This window comes from Cicer arietinum, chromosome 5 (genome assembly GCF_000331145.2).
Source record: "Cicer arietinum cultivar CDC Frontier isolate Library 1 chromosome 5, Cicar.CDCFrontier_v2.0, whole genome shotgun sequence".
NCBI lineage: Eukaryota > Viridiplantae > Streptophyta > Magnoliopsida > Fabales > Fabaceae > Cicer > Cicer arietinum.
The window spans coordinates 71,389,570-71,411,451 of record NC_021164.2 but is presented as its reverse complement, the minus strand read 5'-3'; the positions used below and the strand labels follow the sequence as shown (position 1 = coordinate 71,411,451).

The 21,882-nt window shown below is 33.3% G+C and overlaps 4 protein-coding genes and 1 non-coding gene across 19 annotated transcripts; 2 read left to right on the top strand and 3 right to left on the bottom strand.

The window, feature by feature from the left end:
- Positions 1–1,389: 1,389 nt before the first annotated feature.
- LOC101504076 (thylakoid lumenal 17.9 kDa protein, chloroplastic) lies at positions 1,390–3,519 on the bottom strand. The gene is made up of 4 exons (XM_004501651.4): positions 3,068–3,519; positions 2,646–2,760; positions 2,405–2,474; positions 1,390–1,751 (listed from the first exon to the last, which is right to left on the bottom strand). Exons 1-4 carry the CDS (start codon positions 3,331–3,333, stop codon positions 1,531–1,533), a joined length of 672 nt encoding a protein of 223 aa, XP_004501708.1. The 5' UTR covers positions 3,334–3,519; the 3' UTR covers positions 1,390–1,530.
- A 113-nt stretch (positions 3,520–3,632) lies between these two features.
- Positions 3,633–8,257, top strand: LOC101504385 (mediator of RNA polymerase II transcription subunit 30). Of its 15 annotated transcripts, XR_012163340.1 has the most exons (6): positions 3,820–4,287; positions 6,739–6,828; positions 7,134–7,289; positions 7,527–7,573; positions 7,661–7,727; positions 7,962–8,257. XR_012163340.1 is itself a non-coding variant. In XM_073369385.1 (4 exons), the coding sequence occupies exons 2-4, from the start codon at positions 3,925–3,927 to the stop codon at positions 7,230–7,232; spliced, it is 552 nt and encodes a 183-aa protein (XP_073225486.1). In that variant the 5' UTR covers positions 3,633–3,785; positions 3,909–3,924; the 3' UTR covers positions 7,233–8,257. The 15 variants fall into 15 exon arrangements, 1 of the variants encoding a protein (XP_073225486.1); XR_012163337.1 differs by lacking the exon at positions 7,527–7,573 and adding an exon at positions 3,633–3,785 and having other exon boundaries at positions 3,909–4,287; positions 7,574–8,257; XR_012163342.1 differs by lacking the exon at positions 7,527–7,573.
- TRNAS-UGA (transfer RNA serine (anticodon UGA)) lies at positions 3,725–3,806 on the top strand. Its single transcript has one exon. It is a non-coding gene; the product is annotated as a tRNA-Ser (tRNA).
- A 167-nt stretch (positions 8,258–8,424) lies between the features above and the next one.
- Positions 8,425–11,702, bottom strand: LOC101506101 (non-specific phospholipase C6). The gene is made up of 3 exons (XM_004501654.4): positions 10,294–11,702; positions 9,582–9,758; positions 8,425–9,061 (listed from the first exon to the last, which is right to left on the bottom strand). Exons 1-3 carry the CDS (start codon positions 11,381–11,383, stop codon positions 8,763–8,765), a joined length of 1,566 nt encoding a protein of 521 aa, XP_004501711.1. The 5' UTR covers positions 11,384–11,702; the 3' UTR covers positions 8,425–8,762.
- A 2,320-nt stretch (positions 11,703–14,022) lies between these two features.
- On the bottom strand, positions 14,023–21,501 carry LOC101506429 (CBS domain-containing protein CBSCBSPB5). The gene is made up of 14 exons (XM_004501655.4): positions 21,162–21,501; positions 20,289–20,457; positions 20,040–20,172; positions 19,778–19,948; positions 19,561–19,642; positions 19,333–19,446; positions 19,126–19,192; positions 18,343–18,448; positions 18,186–18,253; positions 17,100–17,194; positions 16,891–17,024; positions 15,620–15,705; positions 15,435–15,524; positions 14,023–14,580 (listed from the first exon to the last, which is right to left on the bottom strand). The coding sequence occupies exons 1-14, from the start codon at positions 21,257–21,259 to the stop codon at positions 14,407–14,409; spliced, it is 1,587 nt and encodes a 528-aa protein (XP_004501712.1). The 5' UTR covers positions 21,260–21,501; the 3' UTR covers positions 14,023–14,406.
- Positions 21,502–21,882: the final 381 nt, after the last annotated feature.

Genomic DNA, 21,882 nt, shown 5'->3' with positions numbered 1-21,882 from the left:
CAATCCTAAATAAACTTGACAATTTAAAGCATGCTCTAATTCAATTTTTTTTAATTAATTATTGTCGGTTGTCATTTCATTTGTGCTACTTTAATTTACATTTTGTATATGTAAAATTAATTATAATTAATTTTTTTGTTGCTTATTAGTTAAGTTTTAACATATATATATTTTTTTTCCGATTACCTCGTTAAATTATGACAAATTTCACCATTGTGCGGAATCTTGTTTTCACCACTAAATACTTGTGAAAAAAAAATCTTTCCAGCACTAGATTAATAAATCTCACAATTAGATCTAAGATACCATAAGACTTATTGATTTAGCGACGGAAAATAAATTTATAGATAGTGCAAGACTATCTTTACAAAACTTAAAAATAAAGTAGTTTAAGTTATATGCAAACTATGATTAATTTGGTTTTGACAGAGCATACATGTCTTGGATCCCTCACTGCCTCACATATCCCGTCTCTGACTGACTCTCCATAAAAAATCTCGCCTTTGTCTTTAATCTCCAGATTTTGTCAGTAATTAAGTTGTTTATCTAAATCCAGCTTTAGTGCATTGAACTATCATCAAACCTCAAAGAAATAGCAAATGTTTCCCTCCTGAAAAGAATTTCATTATTATAACTATAATGCATTGCCAATTTAGTTCCTCTAAAAATAAAATCATAGTTATCTTCTTCGTATCTATAAGAAAGAAAAAAAAAGTGATTTAAGATTATTTTTTTATATAAAATTATTCTTTTGAGATCGTTTTTTTCTTCATTTTATTTAAATAAAGGAATTTTACACATATTTTGAATTTTATACTTAGAGGATTCCATGTAATTTTGGAATCGTCTAAGTGTGTAGTTTTTTTGTGTTCCCATTCCTCTTAGTATAATTTTCATTTGGTTCCGACCTATAAAGAGTAACTTTAATCTATTGCATATTTCAATCAATGATTTTGGCGTCATCAACACTACATAGACAGAGACATAGATAATTTAGACACTCAATTTTATCATATTTGTAGATATGTTGCGATTTTGTGTTAAATTACACTTTTGTGCTATTAACTTAAATATTGTGATTTTGTTCGTAAATTCATCCAATTTGTATTGTTTCCAAGTATTTTACTTATTTTAATGAATAAATATCATTATTTTTAATTAAAAAAAAAAGAGAGACAGGTCCACCATATTTAAAAGGCCTAAAATGAACAAACTTAGATAGGCATTATAATTCGCAGCATCTAATATGGTTCCGCAGAAAAGGATTAACCGTTGCATTATTATAAAAACAAATTAGGCTAAGTGAAATGCAGCAAAAGCTAACACAAACAGCCTTAGAAACACTACTATCAAATAGAACGTCTATAAAATTGTTTCTGCAGTGGTAAATTTGAGACTATAAGCATTTTATAATAATTAGCATTTAGTTGCAAAACAGAAAAAGCCATGAAATTGCATTTAATAATAGGGCATTGATCAGCTACACAAAAACCAAATAATTAAATCAACATAAAAGAGAAACAGCAGTTTCTATTCCATTGAATCAAAACTGGGAGCATACCAGCCCAACTGGTAATTAATTTGCTTGAGTCTTGCTTCTTGACCCTTTGAATCTCCAAATGCAGTTGTGAAAGGGTATACATAAGTTACTTTTGTTGCCATACACCTGTAAGTAACCACATCACCTTTCACCAGAAACTCGAGTACATCTCTTTCGAATCCTCCATCGACTTCAGCTTGCAGATATTGCCCTGCACATTTATTTTATTTTACCATAAGTTATGCCCGTGATTTGTAAAACAAAAATTGATCTTATAAACACGAGTTAAGTTTAATATAAAAATTTAATATGATATCATAGTCTATCGACTCAGACCATCTAGTATATTATCCATGTACCAACTACTAAGTCCAATAATATTAGGTGTGAGGGAATGTATCTAAAGAAATAATATTACGGATTCGGATCACCCCTTACTTTACAAACTAGTTTTGTAACAAATGCATTAGACCTACCATAAAAGCCTAATAAATCCTTTCTAAATGTCCTTGGACTTGACATAGATACAGTCGTTTAAAATATAATACAATAGGAAAATATATTATGGTTTTCCTCATTCAATACCACACAATAATATAAATGCAAGATTTCTTATATATTATTTAATTAATTTATTAGTAATTCTACATTTCATTGCTACAATTCTAGTAAATAAAGTCTGTTAGATTTAAGTGGTTAATGAATTTCAGTTAAGAACGAATCGATTTAGAATATCCGAGTTTGAATCATTGACCATACCTTAGTTACCTCTTAACGGAACTCCATGTTACTATGGCCTATTGCTATCTTAGGCTTAAAGACAAAAAAAACTGAAAAGAGCAATAAGCAACGTGCTTGTATTACCATTTGGGGTATCTTCCACAAGTTGGAATTTCACATTTTTCTGAGTCTCAAGGATTGCTTCACGCAGTTTCTGAAAAAGAAATTCATAAAAGAGGTAGAAAACGCAGGGTATGTAATTCAAGAATAGCTAAACACAACTCACATTGCAAACAAGTATACTAAGAAAATCAAGAACAATCACAACATTGAGACAATGAAAATTAATGATACTTTTTTGAATTCTGAGTAATGATTTAGAAACCTCAATAGCTTTATCAATTGAATTTTCAGGAATCGTCCAAGGAAAATCAAAAGATGATGACTTTGGATTTGTTGATATACAACCAGGATTTATTGATGGGCAAGGTCTAATTTTTCTGCAAGAGAAAAAGGGTACAAATAAATTATTTTGGTGAATATAAAGCCATTGGATTATCCAAACATACAATTCATTTAACTAAAGAGTTGAAAAGTTTCTTAAAGACGAATCAATGTGGAGTATTTATTATTAATTACTTAGTTATATAATTAGTTTGTTGTTCTTAGTGTATCTAATAAGTATTGGTTTAGATTTTATTTATTTTTGGAGAGTTAAAGACAAAAAGAATATACAATTTATTTCTATAGTAAGAAATCATTAAAAGTAGAGAAATAGTAACAAATTGGAAGAAAATATTGACATACCCATTTTCTAGTCCAATAAGCAAGCTCTTTGATTGAGAAAAAGGGGTGGTGAGAGAGGTTGAAGGGGATTGAGAATTGAGGGAAGGTATTGCATGGGAAGGTAATGGTGAGGTTAATGTTACGGCAATGGCTAGAGATAAGAGATTGGGTAGGAACTTCTTGGGTGTAAGGTTTGGTTTTTCAGATTTGAGTTTAGGAATGGTGTTAGTGTGATTTTGAGAACAACTATAAGCAAGAGGAGGAAGAAAACTATAAATCAAACTCATGGTTTTTATGGAGTTCTTTTATCCACTCACTTCATAACCTTTTTGATCCATTGTTTTTTTTTCGGCCACATGTGATGGTGTCTTGTTCAATGTTTAATCCTTTATGAAAGGTTGTAATTGTCCATCATCACATAAGAAAAAAAAAGGTTGATGTTATTGTTATTGAAGAATATTACTCTGACCTTCAAAAATTTATGAGAATGCACTCTCATAACAAAAATATATATATAGAATCTATTTAACTTTTTTTTTTTTTGTTCATAATTAAGAATTGAATTTAGTAGTACAAAATTTACAATGGAAGAATATTTTTATAATTTTTTCGTCATATTATCATGATTATTATGAATTATTAATATGAATATAATTGTAGTGGAAACATAAACAAGAAGTCGATATGTCCGAGTGGTTAAGGAGACAGACTTGAAATCTGTTGGGCTTCGCCCGCGCAGGTTCGAACCCTGCTGTCGACGTTTTTGATTTATTTTGTGTTTTGTGTTTTGTATTTAACGATGATGATGATATGTGTTAGGGTTTTTACAAATTGCAATTTCTGACTCCATTTTTTGAGACAGATAGTATAATCGCAAGATGGAAGAACAATCCGTAAACGGCATCATGTCAATATCAAACAGCACCAAAACGACGCAAGATTTAGCCACTGAAGGTCATAAGTACCTTGAAGAAACAATTCAATATGCTTTTAAGATACTCTCTTCCATGAACGACGAACTTTGCAACCCCGTTTTATGGTCTACTTCTCCTTCCGCTGCTACCTCTCCCAACGCTCCTTCCTCAAACGGAGACGCCAATTCTGATAGCTCCAGCCAACACGCCGACGGCGCTGCTCCCGGTGGCGGTGCTGGTGGCGCTCTTGAAGAAGCCCGTTTTCGGTATAAAAATGCTGTGGCTGGACTTCGGACTATTCTAGCTGCAATCCCCAACTCCCAGAAGGTGCAATTTTAAACCCTAGTTTTGTAATTTGGGTTATATTTGCGCTGCCCTGTAATTGTTCTTTTGTTGATATATTTTTACTGTGCTCTTTGATTATGTGAACATTTGAACTTTAAGTAGATGAAAAGGAGAGAAATGATGAATGCACGAAGAAGAAAGTGACAGAATCTAAGAACTGATTTGTATTGATTTATCTTTTTAGAAATTTACAATCTGTTTTGATGATAGCTATTTATACAGTTGAGCTTCTATCTGTTTGCAGAAGATTGTGCAGGCCCCTTGCTAAATTAGTGTAGCAACAAATGACTTCAAACCATTCCCATCATCTTTGAATTAGGAACTCCTAACTGGAGTCATTAAGGAATCTGTGGCATGAAATGCCCTCCCAGAGTCATTTCAGAGCTGTTTTTGTCTTCCAAATACCATCAGGTGAGAAGAGAGGTGGCACAAAGGCTTGGTGAGAAGATCTCCATACTGACCAGTGGCTGGTATATGCTGAACCACTGAGAAGAGCTGTTTCTTTGGACCACTCTCTCTCGAAGGAAGAAAATATCCAACTCCTGAGCTTGAGATATTCTCGCTGAGATCAAAATGCTGTTTGAAACTGACATTAATAGAAGAAAGGAAGCTGAAGAAGAGATAAGACGTCTAATACGGTGGCTGGGGAAATGGGCAATATTCATGAGTACATGAGCACGAGCTGATTTGGAGATTACAAAGCTTCGCAACCTTTCACAAGAAGGTTGTGAAGCTTCGTGTGATCTCCAATTCTGCTCTTGTCTGTGCTTGTGTAAATTTACCCAGCGGCAGTATTAGACATGTTATGTATTTTTCAGCTGCATTTCTTCTATCGATTTCATTTTCAAGCTACGTTCTCAGCATGGAGTTGGATATATTCTTCATCTGAGAGAAAGTGATCAACAAAAATCTGGTGGTTCAGCATTGGAAGGCAGAAGTCCTATGAGCGCATTTTCTGTCACAGATTCCTTCATGACTCAAGATGCCTCCTTCCAAACAAAGCTCCACTACTGCCAAAATGTAAATTTCTAGCTCTTGCTATGGGATGAGATCAATTGAATTTGACACCAAATCTCATATATTGATTTTGTTTAATCCAAAGGTCCAAAAATATTCACTAAATTAATTCACATGCTTACCATTACACCTGCTCTCGCTCTCCTTTCAACTGCTAATTTTTCTTCACTCTCGCATTTCATTGATAAAACTGAATCTGAAGCTCATGTTCTCCTCCTCCTCCTCCTCTTCCTCTCTTCTATTCTTTCCCTCAAGTACATTTTTCCTAACCACACCCAGCAATTGACATTGGTATGGCTCCGCCAGTTCGACTAGTGCTTACCCTTTATCTATTATATTAGCTGATTAGTGGAAGAAAATAGCCTTTTTTACAAGCATTTCGACAGTTAAATTTGTCTCTGACATGTTTTACACTTTTTCAAGAAGAATAGATTTGTTTATTCCCAAACCACACTGTTATGGTTACCATTATACAATCAATTTATAATTATATAACAACCATCTAAAATTATGATGTACACGACCAACATAGGGAGAGAAAAACCAGGCAAAGACAAGTTTTTAATAGGAATAGTAAAGGATAAGTCAGCAACAAACCAGAGCGAGTATAATGAGACACATAGAGAGTTTGGGGAATGTTGCTCATGCGAGATTTGAAGTGGTTGATTGAGAGCCTTTAGATTAAACAAAATAGAGGGATGAGTTTTGGTGTCAATTGATTTCATCCCTATATATAGAAAATGGTAAAAACAACTCCATATTTTCAATAGTAAAGAAAGTAATGTGATCTTTTTTTAATTGTTGGTAGAAATTGAAAATCAAACTGTGTGACTATGCCTGACATTGGCATATTCTTTACTATTGTTGTTGTATTTGGGGTGCAATTTTTGGAATTTTGTGATATAGTGAGGTCTCTTCCAGGAAGGGTTTAAATAGTATATACAAGCAATGTTCATACAATTATAGTTGCTTATACTGATGTTGACTGGGCTGGATCTCCCCAATCAAATAGAAAATATGTGCCAAGTCATGTGCTGAACTGGAGTATTGAGTCATATCTCTCACTACATTTGTACTTTTATTAATAAAATAACTCCAATAAGAAATGAGGTTTGGTGAGCTGTGATTTATGATGTTAATATTGAATTGTGCAATTCAGGTTAGTATAGTTAGTAAAAATAAAAAACAGAATTCCGGTTAGTGATGTCTAACCCAAGTGGATTACCCAACTCTGTATAAATTTGTGATTCATTGAATAATAATACAAGTGCATTTTATCCATCTATTATCTCCATTTCTGTTAAATGGTTGAGTATATTAACGCACAAATTTGCATCTTATTGTGAGCTTTGAGACCATCTTTTTGGCTACCAAAAGTTTTGTTTTCCTGTTAAACTAACTTGGTTATTTTTATAGGTAAACACATTTGACAGTGGTTCAGCTGATAGCCCTGCGGATGAAGCTGAAATCGAGAAGTTGGAAGAGCGAGCCTCCTCTTTAAGAAAGGTATGTTGTATTAACCTCTGTCTCTATCCTTGATCACATCTTTACAAACCCCAAATGTTGCAGTTATTGTTTTGGTCTCAGGCTTTAGCTTATTGATGAACACTTTTCAATTAAACTGTGTCAGCTGCAGTTAACAGAATCCAATGACATTCTTTTGATGAGTTTCATATTTTTAGTCTATTTCCAAAAGCCTGAAACAATTTTGATTGGGAAAAGCTTTTAGGTTCTGGACTGAAGTTGTTGAGAGACTGTCCTTTTTTTGAGTAATTATTGTGTTAAAATTGGATTTCTATCCATAAATATAGGAACTTGTCAACAAGAACTTGCACCTGAAGATACTCATAGACCAACTTCGAGAACTTATCACTGACATATCAACATGGCAAAGTCCTTTTTCGACATGATGTTGGCAGTGCTTGCATTTGTAGAGAGATATGAAGTGATCCAGATTATAGTAAATGGTAATGATGTTTCTTTATATTTTACCAATTGAAGTTGAATCAGTTGTCTTATTATGTTCTCATCCTGAAACTGCAATTTCAGAGTTGTGGAATCATAAGAGGTGGTCTGAAGTCTGAACATGTTTCAATGTTCATAGGGCTTGTATTTTGTATAGAATAGTTGACAAATTCTGCAAAATAGCAACCTATCAATCTTTGATGACAATTTGATGTAATCCTTAATTTGATTGTTGCCAGAAATGGTAGCTTGTTCCTTTGATGGGATCCTGCATTTTATATTTCAGGTCTGTCTATTTGGCTTTGAGGAATTTTTGGAAATGGAAAGGGAAGGTGGTTATACATACTAATGTGAAAAATATCTTCTTGTGTAGTTAGGAGTGAAAGGATTGTACGATATGAAAATGGAGGAGTATCTTGTTCAAGATTTTCTTTGAAAAGGTTTACTTACCAAATATGAAATACCAATGAATCGATTAAAAAATATTGCTCTTACGGGAGTGGATCCTCAACTCTGCATCCCTTTCAAATTTATTAAAGAAAAAGGGTTTGAACCAGTAGTGACCGACTATATAAAGAAATCGGATCTATTATTGCTAATTATTTTCTTTACTTTTCCATTCTTTTAATCTACTAAAACATGTTTGACGACCTGATTTCAATATTCTGTGGCAGGAGTCTCCATCAGGAAATATCTCATATCATTATGTAATGGAATCTGCATGTGGTGGCAACGTTATGACAACCCACTGGTGGGTTTGATTATAATGCAAATACTGTTATTACTATGTACCCCCTCTGTTTAGGTGGTAGGGTTTGTAAACACACTGTTCAGTATGACTTCTTATTTTTTATGCATTGCCCCTTTATTCAAGTAAAGAAGATTAATTTTTCCAATTCTTTGCATTGGATATAAATGGTATTGTATCAACTATCATTTTTAGAGGATGTAGGCAGGTTCTTTGATTTTAGATTTTGTATCCTGAGTATATCATTGTCATATACTACCGACTAATTTCATTCATTCATATATTAAAAATAAAAAATGCTTTACCAAAAAAAATAAAGTATCAATTAAATGTCATGTAGCTAGCTCATTGCAGTTTCGTTCAAGAAACTCTAATGGTATTACAAGCAATTCAAAACATAACTGGTGCTACATTTAAAATATGGATTTGTACTTTGTACAACGGATTGAAGTTTTCAGCTTCTAAATCACTCACCAACCAAATCACAACTCTCCAAGTTGATAATATTTCATTTCCTATCTCTCAAACATAGAGACTTATGAGATACTTTCAGTGCTTGCATTCTTGCGAACGCGCGTGTGGTCACACGTCACGTCCTTATGCATTCCACTCTTCACGGTCCTAACAAAATCTAACCTATTATTAATCACTCATAACTATAATAACTAGATACAAAGTTTCACACACAACTCTTCTTTTTTTCTCTTACTTTGAGTGTTGTTTTATATTAATTGTGAATAGAAGATCTAGTGGTGAGTGAGGATCTCATATCTACAATAGCAGATTCGTCAGCCCCCAACTTGATAGCCTCTTTGCTAGCTCTTATGAATCTCGAAACAGCTCCCCTCACATAATCATGAGCTTCCTTCACACTCATCCTCTTACTCATTTCGTCTGGGAAACTGCTCAAGAAGTGGTCTCCATTGAGAACAGCTGCCAACTGAACCACCTCACTCTGAAACTCAGAGAGGCCCCCATTTTCTTTCGCTTCGGTCCTCCTCATAGGCGTCACATCCGGCAAAGTCACTGGAATACAAACATTAAGCTGTCTTAAAATTTTCTCCACATATAAGGTCAATACCAGTGAAGGTGCATAATCAAAGAAGATAGATGATAAGTCTTTTCGCCCTTATTGTACTACATCATTTAAGTTTATGACATTTTGACTCACAACGAATACCAAAAATCGACAACAAAATAGTTGGTTAACAAAGTTCAAATGCTTGGTTTATTAGGTTATATGGATGATTAATGAATATAATAGATGAAAAAACTCATCAACTATTCACTAAATGTAATTAATCATGAATTTGAACGTATTAACCAAGTTTTCAAGTGGTTAATCACATTTCAATTTGACGTTTGCTATATCTATTAACCATCCACTGAATATAATTAATCATGTATTTGAACTGCATTAACCAACAATTTTGTTGTCGAATTTGTGTGTCAAAATATCATTTTTGTTTAAGTTTATCATGTTGTAGTTCATGTATGTGATTGTTGAGGAACTCAACTAATTGACATGAAAAATTGGGATGGATACCTGGACAATCTGTTCTTGGTGAACTTAACTCCCCAACAACATGCTCAAATGTCCCAGCCCATGCATCTCTGTGAGTCAAAAAGTTAGAGGAAAGGTTGAAAATCTTCTTTATGGTGGCCGGAATCGACGAGTGCTCAAACTCGGAGTTCACGGAGGGTCCTTTGGGATTTCTTACCACTGAAAAACATGATCAAGTAAGTAAATTAGTTGAACCAACAAAAAAAATTTGAAGCTTAAGAAGAATCTATTCTATGCACCAAAAGAGATTAAGTAACATCACTCCAAAGCAATGTCATGTTTCTTCACATAACTTGACCAGAAAACAACATATCTTAATCCTTACTCAAAACACAAAGTAAAAGACAAGCATGGCTCAACCAAAAAATAATCAACCAACTAAATGTAACTCAAGGTCAAGGCTATTTGACAAATTAAAGGTATTGAAATAACATATACCAGTAAACAGAAAGGACTATTGTCCCAGAAAACAAAATATAACATCCAATTGATTAATTAAAAAAAACATGTAAAATGGCTTTGACCAAAGAGGGGAACCTTTTTATTTTTATTTTTAATAAGTATGAATGGAACTCAGTACTCCAGAGTTTCCAATACTCACACACTGGGCACCAATCATCTAAACAAGACCCTAGTGGTACCAAAGAGAGGAACCTGAAAAATGATAAATAAACAAAGAGGATTTTGAGCTTACCAATCCCTTTCTTGATCCAAGGAGATACCATAATAGTAGGCACCCTTACACCTAACCTATCAAACTTAAAGAAATAAGGAGCAGGTCCTGTGTTCCCATCAGGATTAGGAATGTTAAGAAAAGGAGTCTTCACATGATCAAAAAAACCACCATGCTCATCATATGTAATAACCAAAAGAGTTTGATTCCACTGTGGACTTGCTCTTAGACTCTCATAAACCTCTTTCACCAACATTTGTCCATTTGCAACATCATGTGATGGGTGATCATCATTAGCAGGCAAACCAGTCAAGTCAAAATACCTAGGCTCAATCACTGTCAAATGTGGAAGCTTCCCATTTCTAGCATCTTTCTTAAACTTCAAATCAAACTGATGAAACTTTGATATATATTTCAATTTCCTTAAATTTCTATAAAAAAGAGTTGTTGGTATGTTTTGAAAATAAATCCCAAAGTCCAAACCATTTTCATGCATAGAGTCAAAGATTGTTTTTTGAGGATACCCTTTTGCTAATTGTCTCTTAACATGACTTGTTGAACCATGAGAAGTTGCAGAATACACAAAAAGCCTATTGGGTTGTGTTGGACCAGGAATTGAAGAAAACCACCTATCAAAAACCGCAAATTCCTTAACCAAAGAAGCATAAACAGGAACAGATTGTGGTTTAAACCCTTTCATTACAGTCTCAGAGAGATTCTGAGACATAGACAAAGCTTGTTCCACAAATCCATTCATTGAAGGAATTGAACCACCAGAACCAAATACCTGTTTCAAAACATCTTCAAATGAATGACCTGGATCTGGATCCACAAATTCAGCATCATCACTGAAGCAAATTGTGTCTTTTCTTGGACTTTCAGTTGAAACTGGGTTGCATTCATCTCCATTCACACCATCTATTAAAGGGTTGATGGCTTTTTTCATCCACCCTAACATGTGATCAAAGGAACGATTTTCCATGACCAAAACAACAACGTTTTTTATAGGTTGTTTTTGTTGTTGTTGTGCATAGGTTGTTGGGTGAAGGAACACAGTTGATACAGTGAGAAGAAGCAACAAAACGGAGGATTTGATTTTGATGGCTCCCATTTTTTGTTGCACTCAAAAATGGAGTCTTTTTGCAAAAGGAGTCTAATTCTGTTTGCTGATTTGAATTTACAAGGTCTTATCTATTGGATTGTAATGTTTAACATTGAAGAGAGAAGAAAAAAAATAGTGTTTATGTTATGTTGTGAGGTTGTTAATCTAAATGTGAAATGAAATTTTTGTGAAGATTTTCAGTTACTATGTTGGAAGTTAGTTATTATATAGATTGATAGTAGCAAATTAAGCATAGAAGAAAAGATAAGAGAAGGTTGTGATTCTTTTAATTTTGTGTTTTTCCTTATTTACACTCACTCTACTTTATTTTTAGTTGATTGAGCACATAGAAAAGAAAAAGAAAAAGAAAAAGTGAACGCAATTAAAGGAATGTGAATGGAATGTGTCGTTTTGTGAATATTTTGCGTTTACGAGGGAAGAGGTTCTTACGTGCACACACTTTTTTCTTTTTTCTTAATGCAGTGGCACTTAAGGAAGAGTTTTTTTTTTCATTATCCGATTGAAAAAACCTAAATAAAAAACAACAATGATGTACATAGATTATAATGTCTTTGATTAGGGTGATATTTACTATTTCTTTTAAGGCTGATTCAAAAAGTGTTGCCGCTCACACTATATTTCATGGTGTTAATTTATGTATCTATGCGACATGAGAATAATTTTGTCGCCTATTAAAATTAGTATAGAATGAATTGGGTTCACAATACCAATAGAACAAATTTGGAGGGGAATGGATCCCGTGCAATGAAAGTTTCTTGTCGTGAAATATCACTCACTCACTTTTCATATTTGTACATGATAAAAAAATATTTCATTCGATTTTTTTTTCCAGTGAAAACCTCGCTGCAGATCCCAATTTTAAGAGATTAGAATCCTAATATTCTATGTCTTAGTAGACTTTTGTAGCTTTATAGAACACATTTTTACAACTAAATGAGTGGAGAATAATACCTCAATTATAAATAACACTAAAACTAGTTAAAATGTTAAATAATGTGAAAAAGAATAATAAAAAATAGTAATATATGTAAGTGTCTCGATAAGTATAATCTTCTCGTGACGAAGAAAGACAATATCTGTTGAGCTGGCAATGCAGAATCAACTGAAACTTCTGTCCCTTACAATGATACCACAAAAAAACATTTTATCTTAATAAAAAATTGAATACACTGCTTTTGTATGAATCAAATGATAAATAAACGAAATTGAAATGTTATTTTGACCGAATAAAAAAAAAATGGGGCTGTGCAATTGCAAAGTAGAAATTGACAATACCATCTACGCATTTGAGGGAGGGGTGAGAATATTCTGTCAAAAAATTTAAAGCCTAAGTCTGGTATGTAGCTTGTTATAGGTTTATTATTTAGACTTTAGTCTGACCTTGATAAAAGCCTTGTATGATATGCTAACCTAGTTAAAAGTCTATTTTATTTTAACGTTTTTGAAAAAGTAATCAAACATGTATTTAAATAGAATTAAATTTAATTTTGATATTAAAATCACATTTTAAAGAATATGACTTTATAAACATTATACTTAAATTATATTTTATAATAATATATTTAAATATGTCAAAAACTAAATGAGGTTAATTTTCGTAAATTACTAAAAGTTGAATATATAACAAAAAAAATTAAAATTTAATATAATAATTATAGTAGTAAAAAAGTATTATTGATATTTATTTAAATAGGTCAGCTTAATAAATTTAAAAGACTTATTAAATGGTTTATAATCTGACTTTTCAACTAATTAAACTTTTTTAAAAGTCTTGATTTTATCTATTTAAGAGAAAAAAATCTGATCTGATTTGATTTGAATCTATTCTCCTAATTTGAGAGCACAGATGGTCGTGGAAGATATTTTGTATTATGACTAGATTCTGTGGACCCATTTTAGATTACCACCAGACAAGTCAGTTGGCAATTAAATACTATACACAAAAAAGATATATGTGAAGAGAAATGCGTAATTTAATTAATTTATTTTGCATTGGGATTTCGGCATCATTTGGATTTTTTACTTCAACTATGCACATTATAGTGACTACATATAACCAATTCCATATGGTAGGAAGTCCGTGACCGTGAGGGCAAAAAAGAGAAAACAACACTAAAGTAACAATTATCGCCCCATGAAGAAATCACACTGCACACAATATCAAAAAATGGTATTCGAATTACAATGCTGTGACACGCTTCACATTTATACTTTCGAATTTCTCCAAGTGTCCAACCTCTTCGTTTCAAAATGCACATTGACAAAAATAAGAACAGTGGAGTTCAAATTTCAAATGAAATGGTTGTAAAATAGTATTTTGTATTATTGTTACTAATAATAATTTCTCCTTTTCCATAGTGATACTTAATGCATGAGGAACGAAGGGGCTACCAGGCATCAACGTGGGGCTCCGGCTGATGTTTAACGAATTTCAAGTGAACATATTCATTAAGCTTCAACCAAAGCTTCACAACAAAATAATGTAGCTAGTGTTATTTATATTCCCAATTCTACCAACTTGGCAGGTAAGTTCTCCAACAAAATACCCGGAGGGAGGATTAAGGTCAATTATCATATTATACGAAGAGTTGACACATTTCTATATAACCACCATCTGATCTAGCATCTGAATACTAACCGATATAACATTGATATAAAAAAAATATTATGCGTAGAAAATCCTACGCTAATTGAATGGTTTTATGAACTCTGTCAGGAAAAATGGACATAAACTTGCGTTAATGCCGTTTATTCTTGTACACATCCTCGGCAAACAAGTGATGACGCTACAAAACCTAAAACTACAAGTATACAAGCAGCAAGCCAGTTTTCATAAAGTACAATAAACATCGTGAAAAAGAATGCTTTAACCTTTTTCCCGTATAAAAAAAATGTAGTTGTACAAAATTCCAGAGTATAAGTATGGCAGGTGCAGTGTGCTCCCTCCAAAGTTCCAATTTGCTTTAGCTTGGCCTTTATATACCAACAAAAAAATTTGTTTCTTCTTTCCATCAAGTTCGCTTCAAGTATGTTAATAGGCCTAAGCCAGCAGCAAGAGCAGCTCCCGCAGCAACAGCACTATATGCTGAAGCCCATGCATCTGTACTCGCAAGCTCTAAACTTCCTGAATGTGAACCTTTCCTGTGACCGCCCGTTCCTTCGTAGTCTAAATACAATTTCAATCCCTACAAAATCATCATCAACTCAATATTGATAAACAAAAACACCTTCAGTCCAGAATCTACAACAACTTGAGGTGCTGCTTGGGAAAATAAAAGTTTAAAGAGAGGAAACTGGAAAGGTGGGGGATCGTACATTAAGTTTAAGGATAGTACATGCATAAAAAAAACCTTTCATGCAAAGTGTTTCAATGATCAGCCCTTACCCGTCAAACCAACCCCAAGTGGCAATTAAATAACAATCATATTCACAAGTAAGCTTGTACCTAATATGTTACGCTTGTAAAACGATTAATATTTGACACGGTATGAAAGCTTCATAATAAACCAGTTATGATATCTGTGGCCATGCGGCCCATGTCTGACATTTTTTATCCAATAATAACAATATAATTTATTTCCACTTTTCTGTTTTATTCCTATTAACAATTGTTCAAAATGGGTCCTACAGTATTTCATTATTCATTTTGGTCCTCATTGTTTAGTTTTTGTCTTTGTATTAGTCTCCATACTAAATTTTTTTGAGTCCCTACTCCTTATCGTGCAGGAACTAACTGAACATGAAGCCAATATTATAGAGACTGAAAAAGAAATTATAAGGACTAAACAAAAATACAAGGAAAAAAATGTTGCAGAGACAATTTTGAACAAAAAAAATAGTAGGGCTTAAAGTCTAAAACAAAAAAGTCAATATGTACTAAACAACTTAAACATATTTAAGCCTAAATAATAATATAAAAAGACCCTTAATCATATCTTGCTTTAAATCAATAGTTCCCATTGAACTACAGATTTTACCCTCTCCCTAGGACAAAATAACACATTCAGGACTCGATGACAAGCAAATAAATCTATTATACCTTCAAGCCAGCCGTCCTTGCATGGTCCACAGCTGCGGCAAGATCACTGTCTGAAGCCAATACAACTTTATCGTGATCTTCATCTTCATACTGAAGAAAAAAATGGTCAGCTTAGGAAAAGTGGGGGCTGGGGGTACATATCAACTAAACATTAAGAATATAAAATATTATGTTTTGAAAAGTACCAGAATATGAGGCAGATTGTTAGGGTCAATATCAGCACCAAGTCTCTGAAGGATTGAAGTGATAACCTCCGTCATGCTCCGGGTATCTAAACTTGTACACAACCACAACATTTGAATTTTAGTTTACTACATATACACGTTTTACTTGAAATATGCTGACCTATCCAATCATAAGTTATTCATGGAGATAATAGAAAACCCTTATATTTATACTTCTTTTTCATTGAGAATAAATAAATAAATAAAACAAAATACCCATCTTAATAAGAAAACAAGCAATCATATGTTAAAGCAGAAACAATTATGGCCATTGTCCAAGAAAAACCAATAGATCATTACTTATTCAAATTTCAAAATAAACACACAAGAAAACACAGGTCTTTTCCCTGTTCCCACTAGGTAGTAGGATTAGCTACATAGAACAAATATTCAAATCTTCCCACAATGATGCATTATAAATCATATCAAGTGACGGCCAACAAACCTTTTAAATCTAAATCTTGCTTTAATGGTATGACATATAATTGTCTTCCCCTACCTCCAACTACCAAACTACACTACATCTGACCTACTTTCTTGACTACAGCTGTTATGGTATTATCTACACATGATCAAACCACCTAAGGCGAGATTTGATCATCATGTATTATCTACACATGATCAAACAACCATATAGTTTATAGCATTCAGTCTTAATCCTATAGTGTCTTGTTCTTCTATAAGCAGACAAGTTTGCTAGTTAGTTATTAGTATGGCCCTACCTATCAATGTACATGCAACCAAGTCATAATTGAGACTTGTCAAAGGACTAGATATCAGCATATACTCCAACACTTATTTATATGTTGTTTGATAGGGCAGAGGTAAGATAGAATTAGATGAAGATAATTATTGTATTAATTGATAAGAAAACAGAAAATGATTGCAGAGCTAATGCTCCTTAGTTAGAGAAAACAATTCTCATACTGCCCAACCTCGAAAGTGTAACTGAAAAATAAAAAAAACCATCCAACTACCTCCCCACATACTCCTATTTATTAGTGGAATATTAACTCACTATGCCAGCTAGTCATTCACACTTTTCCTGCATTCCCTTTCTTATTCTTTCTCACATATACTCGTCATTGCTTAGGCCTCACCACATCTCTATTAACTAAGAGATCCCCCTCATCACTTGTGGAACCCAACCCATTTCTATCATTGTTGCTGAACACACAGATAGATGAAATAACAGACAAGATCCAAAAGATAAAATGTGATAGTATGCATACCACATGTGAATCTATGCATTCTTCCTTTCTTATCTTGTACTTTGAAGGAAAATGTATTGGGCATGCCTGCTGATATATAAGGAACGGATCTCCCCGTGTCTCCTCCATCAGAACCTATTTTGCAGGAACTTTCACTGGAATAAAATAAAAAATGTATAAGTACACTAAAAAGTTGGAAACATTATCCAAGCAACTCCAATGCATACAACCTTCGATTTTCGTCGTCATCATCAGTTGGAGGCAAGGTCATGGCTGAATCCCAAAATCTTTGCATCAAGGAGGTAGCAGCTTCGTTGTTTCCGACCTAATTAGTGGGAGAAAATGACACCATAATAAAAAATGTCAACCAAAGATATCCACATAAATCTTTTATATAAAAAAGAATAAATTAAATTCTGGTATCACAGGATTTGCCATTTCACATATCTCAGTGTTGCGCTCTACAGAATAACATTTTTTTGGAAAAATGGTCAAATAATCTTTTTAATTTTAGTCTTTGGTTGTGAAACACAAATATATGTTTTCATCAAACAAACATAATGAAAAGAAGCTTGCATGGAGAATTTGCCCATCGGTTTTGAATTTTGATGCTATGTTTGACTGGTCTAATATTTTCTAGACTTACGTTATTAGATGATTACAGAATATTTTAACTTTAATTATTTTTATTTTTTGTTATATTACGAGGGTAGAATATTGAACATTTGTTATGCAGTGTCATCGATATTTTGGACATTCTTATTTTTTGCATTATGTTAAAGGTACCAAGTTGATTTTACATGAGTTTACTTAGAACCTTGATAGTACCATCTTCCGAACAGACGGGTTCATCTCCTTTACGGCAGTATGTTAATCTCTTGGTGAAAGAAACAGCAACTTGAAAGCCTAGTTTTCATGCCATGACACATAAAATAGATCACGGGTAGCTACACATTGCTTGCTGCGGAGGGAAAAACCAAACCTACATTTCCCAACTTTGGTGGCAACTTAGGCTAGCACGCAGGCATAAATATAAATCAACAGTAGTACAGACAATTAATTATTGAACAAATTTTCTTTTCTCTATCCAGGAAATTTTATAATGAAACAAAATGGGTGGTAACAAAATGCACATGTTTTGCTAGAATGTCAGATTTAGGAATAAAATGGAGATTTTAGAAATATTAATCATTATTGTTAAGATATCAAAATTTATCAGCTCATAAGAGTACTATTGAGTTTCAAAGATACATTCAAATTTAAAAATATCAAAAACTAATTCAAGTGCATCACAGTCTAAGATAGAAAACACACACCTGACTAACTGTAGCCACAGCAGCATGAGTCACATGAATCACATCGACCACAGCGACTACAATGCCATCTGTTTTCAACCACCCACACCCAAATCAGAAAAGATATTGATGCATAAGCGTTTAAAACCTCTTCCCATCCCATATATAATTACTTTACCTCTATCAACCACCGGAAGATGTAAAAATTTTCCATCATGCATTGTATGAAGTGCATCGACAATTGCTGTATCAATTACTGCACATTCTGGATTTGGAGTCATGACCTGCACATTCGGTTGCATATATATCAAGTGAGGGATAAAAAAGGAATGAACACCCAAAATGACCACTTTTTCTTCTAATACAGTACTCCTTATATTCCTTTTTAAGCATTGTTTAAGCTAACAAACATGGATTACAAATATCATTAACGCTCTTGTTTAATCATTTTTTATATTTCCTAATAGACCCCCTTTGTCTCTTTAATATGTTATTTCTTGAAAATTATCACTCTGATAAAGTAGGTGAAGATAGGATATAAGTATATAACCATTAAAATAGTAATTTATGTGGGTAAACCATCATTTTGAGTCCTTGAAAGTGTAGGACACTGTCAATTTAGTCCCCAACTCAGCCAAAAATTCAAATTAAACCTCGAAATATCATTATGCCAGTCAATTTGGTCCCGGACGTTATAATGGTCACATACTATTATGTCAAAAAGTTGTATCTTTCAAGGACTTTTATGGTAGTAAGTTGTATCCTTCAAGGACTATTTTAATCATTCGATGACTAATTTTAAAGTTATAACTGAATCAAGAACCAAAATGACAACATTCTACACTTTTAGGGACGAAAATGATGATTTACCCTAATTAATGGTATCTTGGATTTTTATAACTATTGATAAATACAAACAAAAATATTTTCTTCTAAATGGCATACATATAAAACAAAGTACCTTCTCAACAGGAGTTGATGCTGGCAGAAGATTTTGTCCAATTACCCGCATCAAGATATCCCTTGAACTGAAATTTATATGCAGATGATAATTATAATTATAATTGATCAAAATTAATGTAGGTGTACATAGTGAAATTTGTGGGGATGGCAAAAGGAAATTTTCAGAAAAAAGAACCACTGGAAATTTCAATGTCTACAAACTTACGTCAAGATGCCTAGAGGTTTGCCATCAACAGTAACAACAGCACAACTTGCATGAAGTTCAACCATCTTCTTTGTTGTTTTCAAAATCGAATCTGTTGGCAAAACTGTTACCGTCCTAAAAATAGCCATTTTCTGTTAAGGAAGTTGGTTGACAACCAAACATGTAGAGCATACAAATTACATCTGATGTGAATTTTTCTTGAACTAGAACAAAGAAAGTATTACCTACTTTGAATTCTCAGGAATGATTGTGGACAATGATGGTTTGAATATCTGTTCCCGAATAGCTTCAATGAATGATGAATTAGAGTCTGCACAAAGACCATATTAGCATGAAATAAAACTGAGCAATTAGAAACTGTGAGCCTTACAACAGTGATATTTTTAAGGATGGCATCACTAGAAATCATAGAGCTAAGCATGAAAATGAAAAATACTCTACATACCAGAATTGGATGATCCCCAGTGTTTTTCAACTCCTTCAACAGCTGCTGCAATTGCTTTTCCTTTCTCAGCAGCCCTTTCCATACGTGCAATGGCATCATACAAACATTTTGCTATGTCGAGTAAAGCCAAAACTTCTCCATTCTCCACCACCGGTAGATGCCTGAATTTCCCTGTCGACATATATCAGCCATGTATTAAAAGGGCAAGCTACACAGAAGCAACTGATTTGAAAAGTTGAGCAAGCTTATATATACTACAAACCTAGCACCATCTTTTGGAGGGCTTCCACTGCAAGAGTTTCAGAAAGGACAAATACAGGATTCCTTGTCATAACCTTGGAAACAGGTGTTTCTTCAGGATTAATCTCTCGGGCAACAACTTTGGTTGCTATATCCTTTAAACCAAAAAATAGGACAGAGAGATATGAATGTTAAATTTCAAAAAAATATAGGTGAGGTATTCTTTTTTTTTTCCTTGTTAATTGGCTAAAAAAGGACGTCTTAGTCACACCTTGTCTGTGAGGATTCCACAAAGCAAAGCATTAGAATCAGTTAGTAATAGAGCATCCACCCTACGAGCAGCCATCCGACGACAAGCTTCATAGACAGTTGTTGTTTCGGGTACTGTCAGGGCCTTTGAAAGACGCAATGATTTCACTGTTCGCTCTCCTGCAAATCCCCTGTCCAATTCCATGTAGATTCAAGGTTTTATTTTGTGATTTAAATTGATAAAACCCTCACCACTTATGTTCTCTTCTTCAATACTTAAGGTGGAGCTATCATAGTAATGCAAAAAATATTAATTTAACAAAATGCAATTAACAGCTTGTGAAAAACATTATATTTTGTTTATACTTTCCGATTGGTTGAAGTCCTAGGAAAATTACATGTAAGGAAACGTATCAATCTCATTAAGTTGATGGAAGAAGCGAAGAAACTGACCCTAAACCAGTACACCATCAAATTAAAAGTTCATATAAATAGTACTGTCATCCAACCAATTAAGTGACGCTTTAGAAAGCCATTGACATTGACACTTTGAAAATATTAACTTCAGCAATTATGGCACTGAATTGCCCGAATAAATATCTGCCCCAAAATATATAAATCGCAGAAAGACATGAAGAATAGTTAAACTTATTATTTATTATTGTTATTATCATAATAAATTTCAAGTTAATGAGTTCAAGACAGATAAGTTATTCAAGTTAGCTGTGAAATTATATCAGTTAAAACTTAGAATAGATGAAAACGACGACAAAAAAATTAAGAATTAAGAATCAAATTAACGATTAAATTAAACCGGGAAATCCAGAAGAGACAAGACATGCATAAATGAAAGCAAGAGCAATAAAGATAGAAGAAGTGAATAAGAATAAGATACATAGGACGCGAAGACGAAAGAGATTTTCGAGGTCCACCAGCGGCAGACTCAGAAGGTCTTCGAGTAGACGAAACAGTCCTTCGATTATGAGTTGACATATTCCGTTGTAGTGTAGAGATGAAGAAAGTGTTGAAGCTAGCTATGAGTTGAAATTGGAGAAGTGATGAAGTTTGAAAAGAAGATGATCGGTGACAGAGGGAGGTGAGAGCGGGAAAGGAGAGAGAATGGGGGAAAAGAACCCTAGCGTGGAGAAGAAAAGGAGATGATAATTTCAACGCTATTCGAAAAAGGTCCAATAGTAGCAGCGCACGTTAGTGTTTCCTTTTTTGTTGGAATTGAAACTTTCCCTTCAAATATTTTTATTTGTGGCGTGTTACTACTTACTACTGTCAAATGTCAAATGTGAAACACGAGGAGACCTCTAACTCCAAGCTTCAAATATTCGCTTTTTTTCTCTTTTCTTTGCAATTCTAAAAGTCAGGCGTTTTCTGTTTCTAAGCTTTTAACTTATTTTACTTTTTACTTTCAATTCCGAGTTTTATTTATAAATAAATATTAATGTATAAAAATAATAATAAATATTGATATTATTTTACTTTTTACTTTCAATTTTGAGTTTTATAATTTATTTATTTGAGTTGTGGTTAACATACGTCTATCAAAGTGGTCATTGAAGGTCGGCGGTGGTTGCATGGGATGATCAAAGGTTTTTTATGGCAGT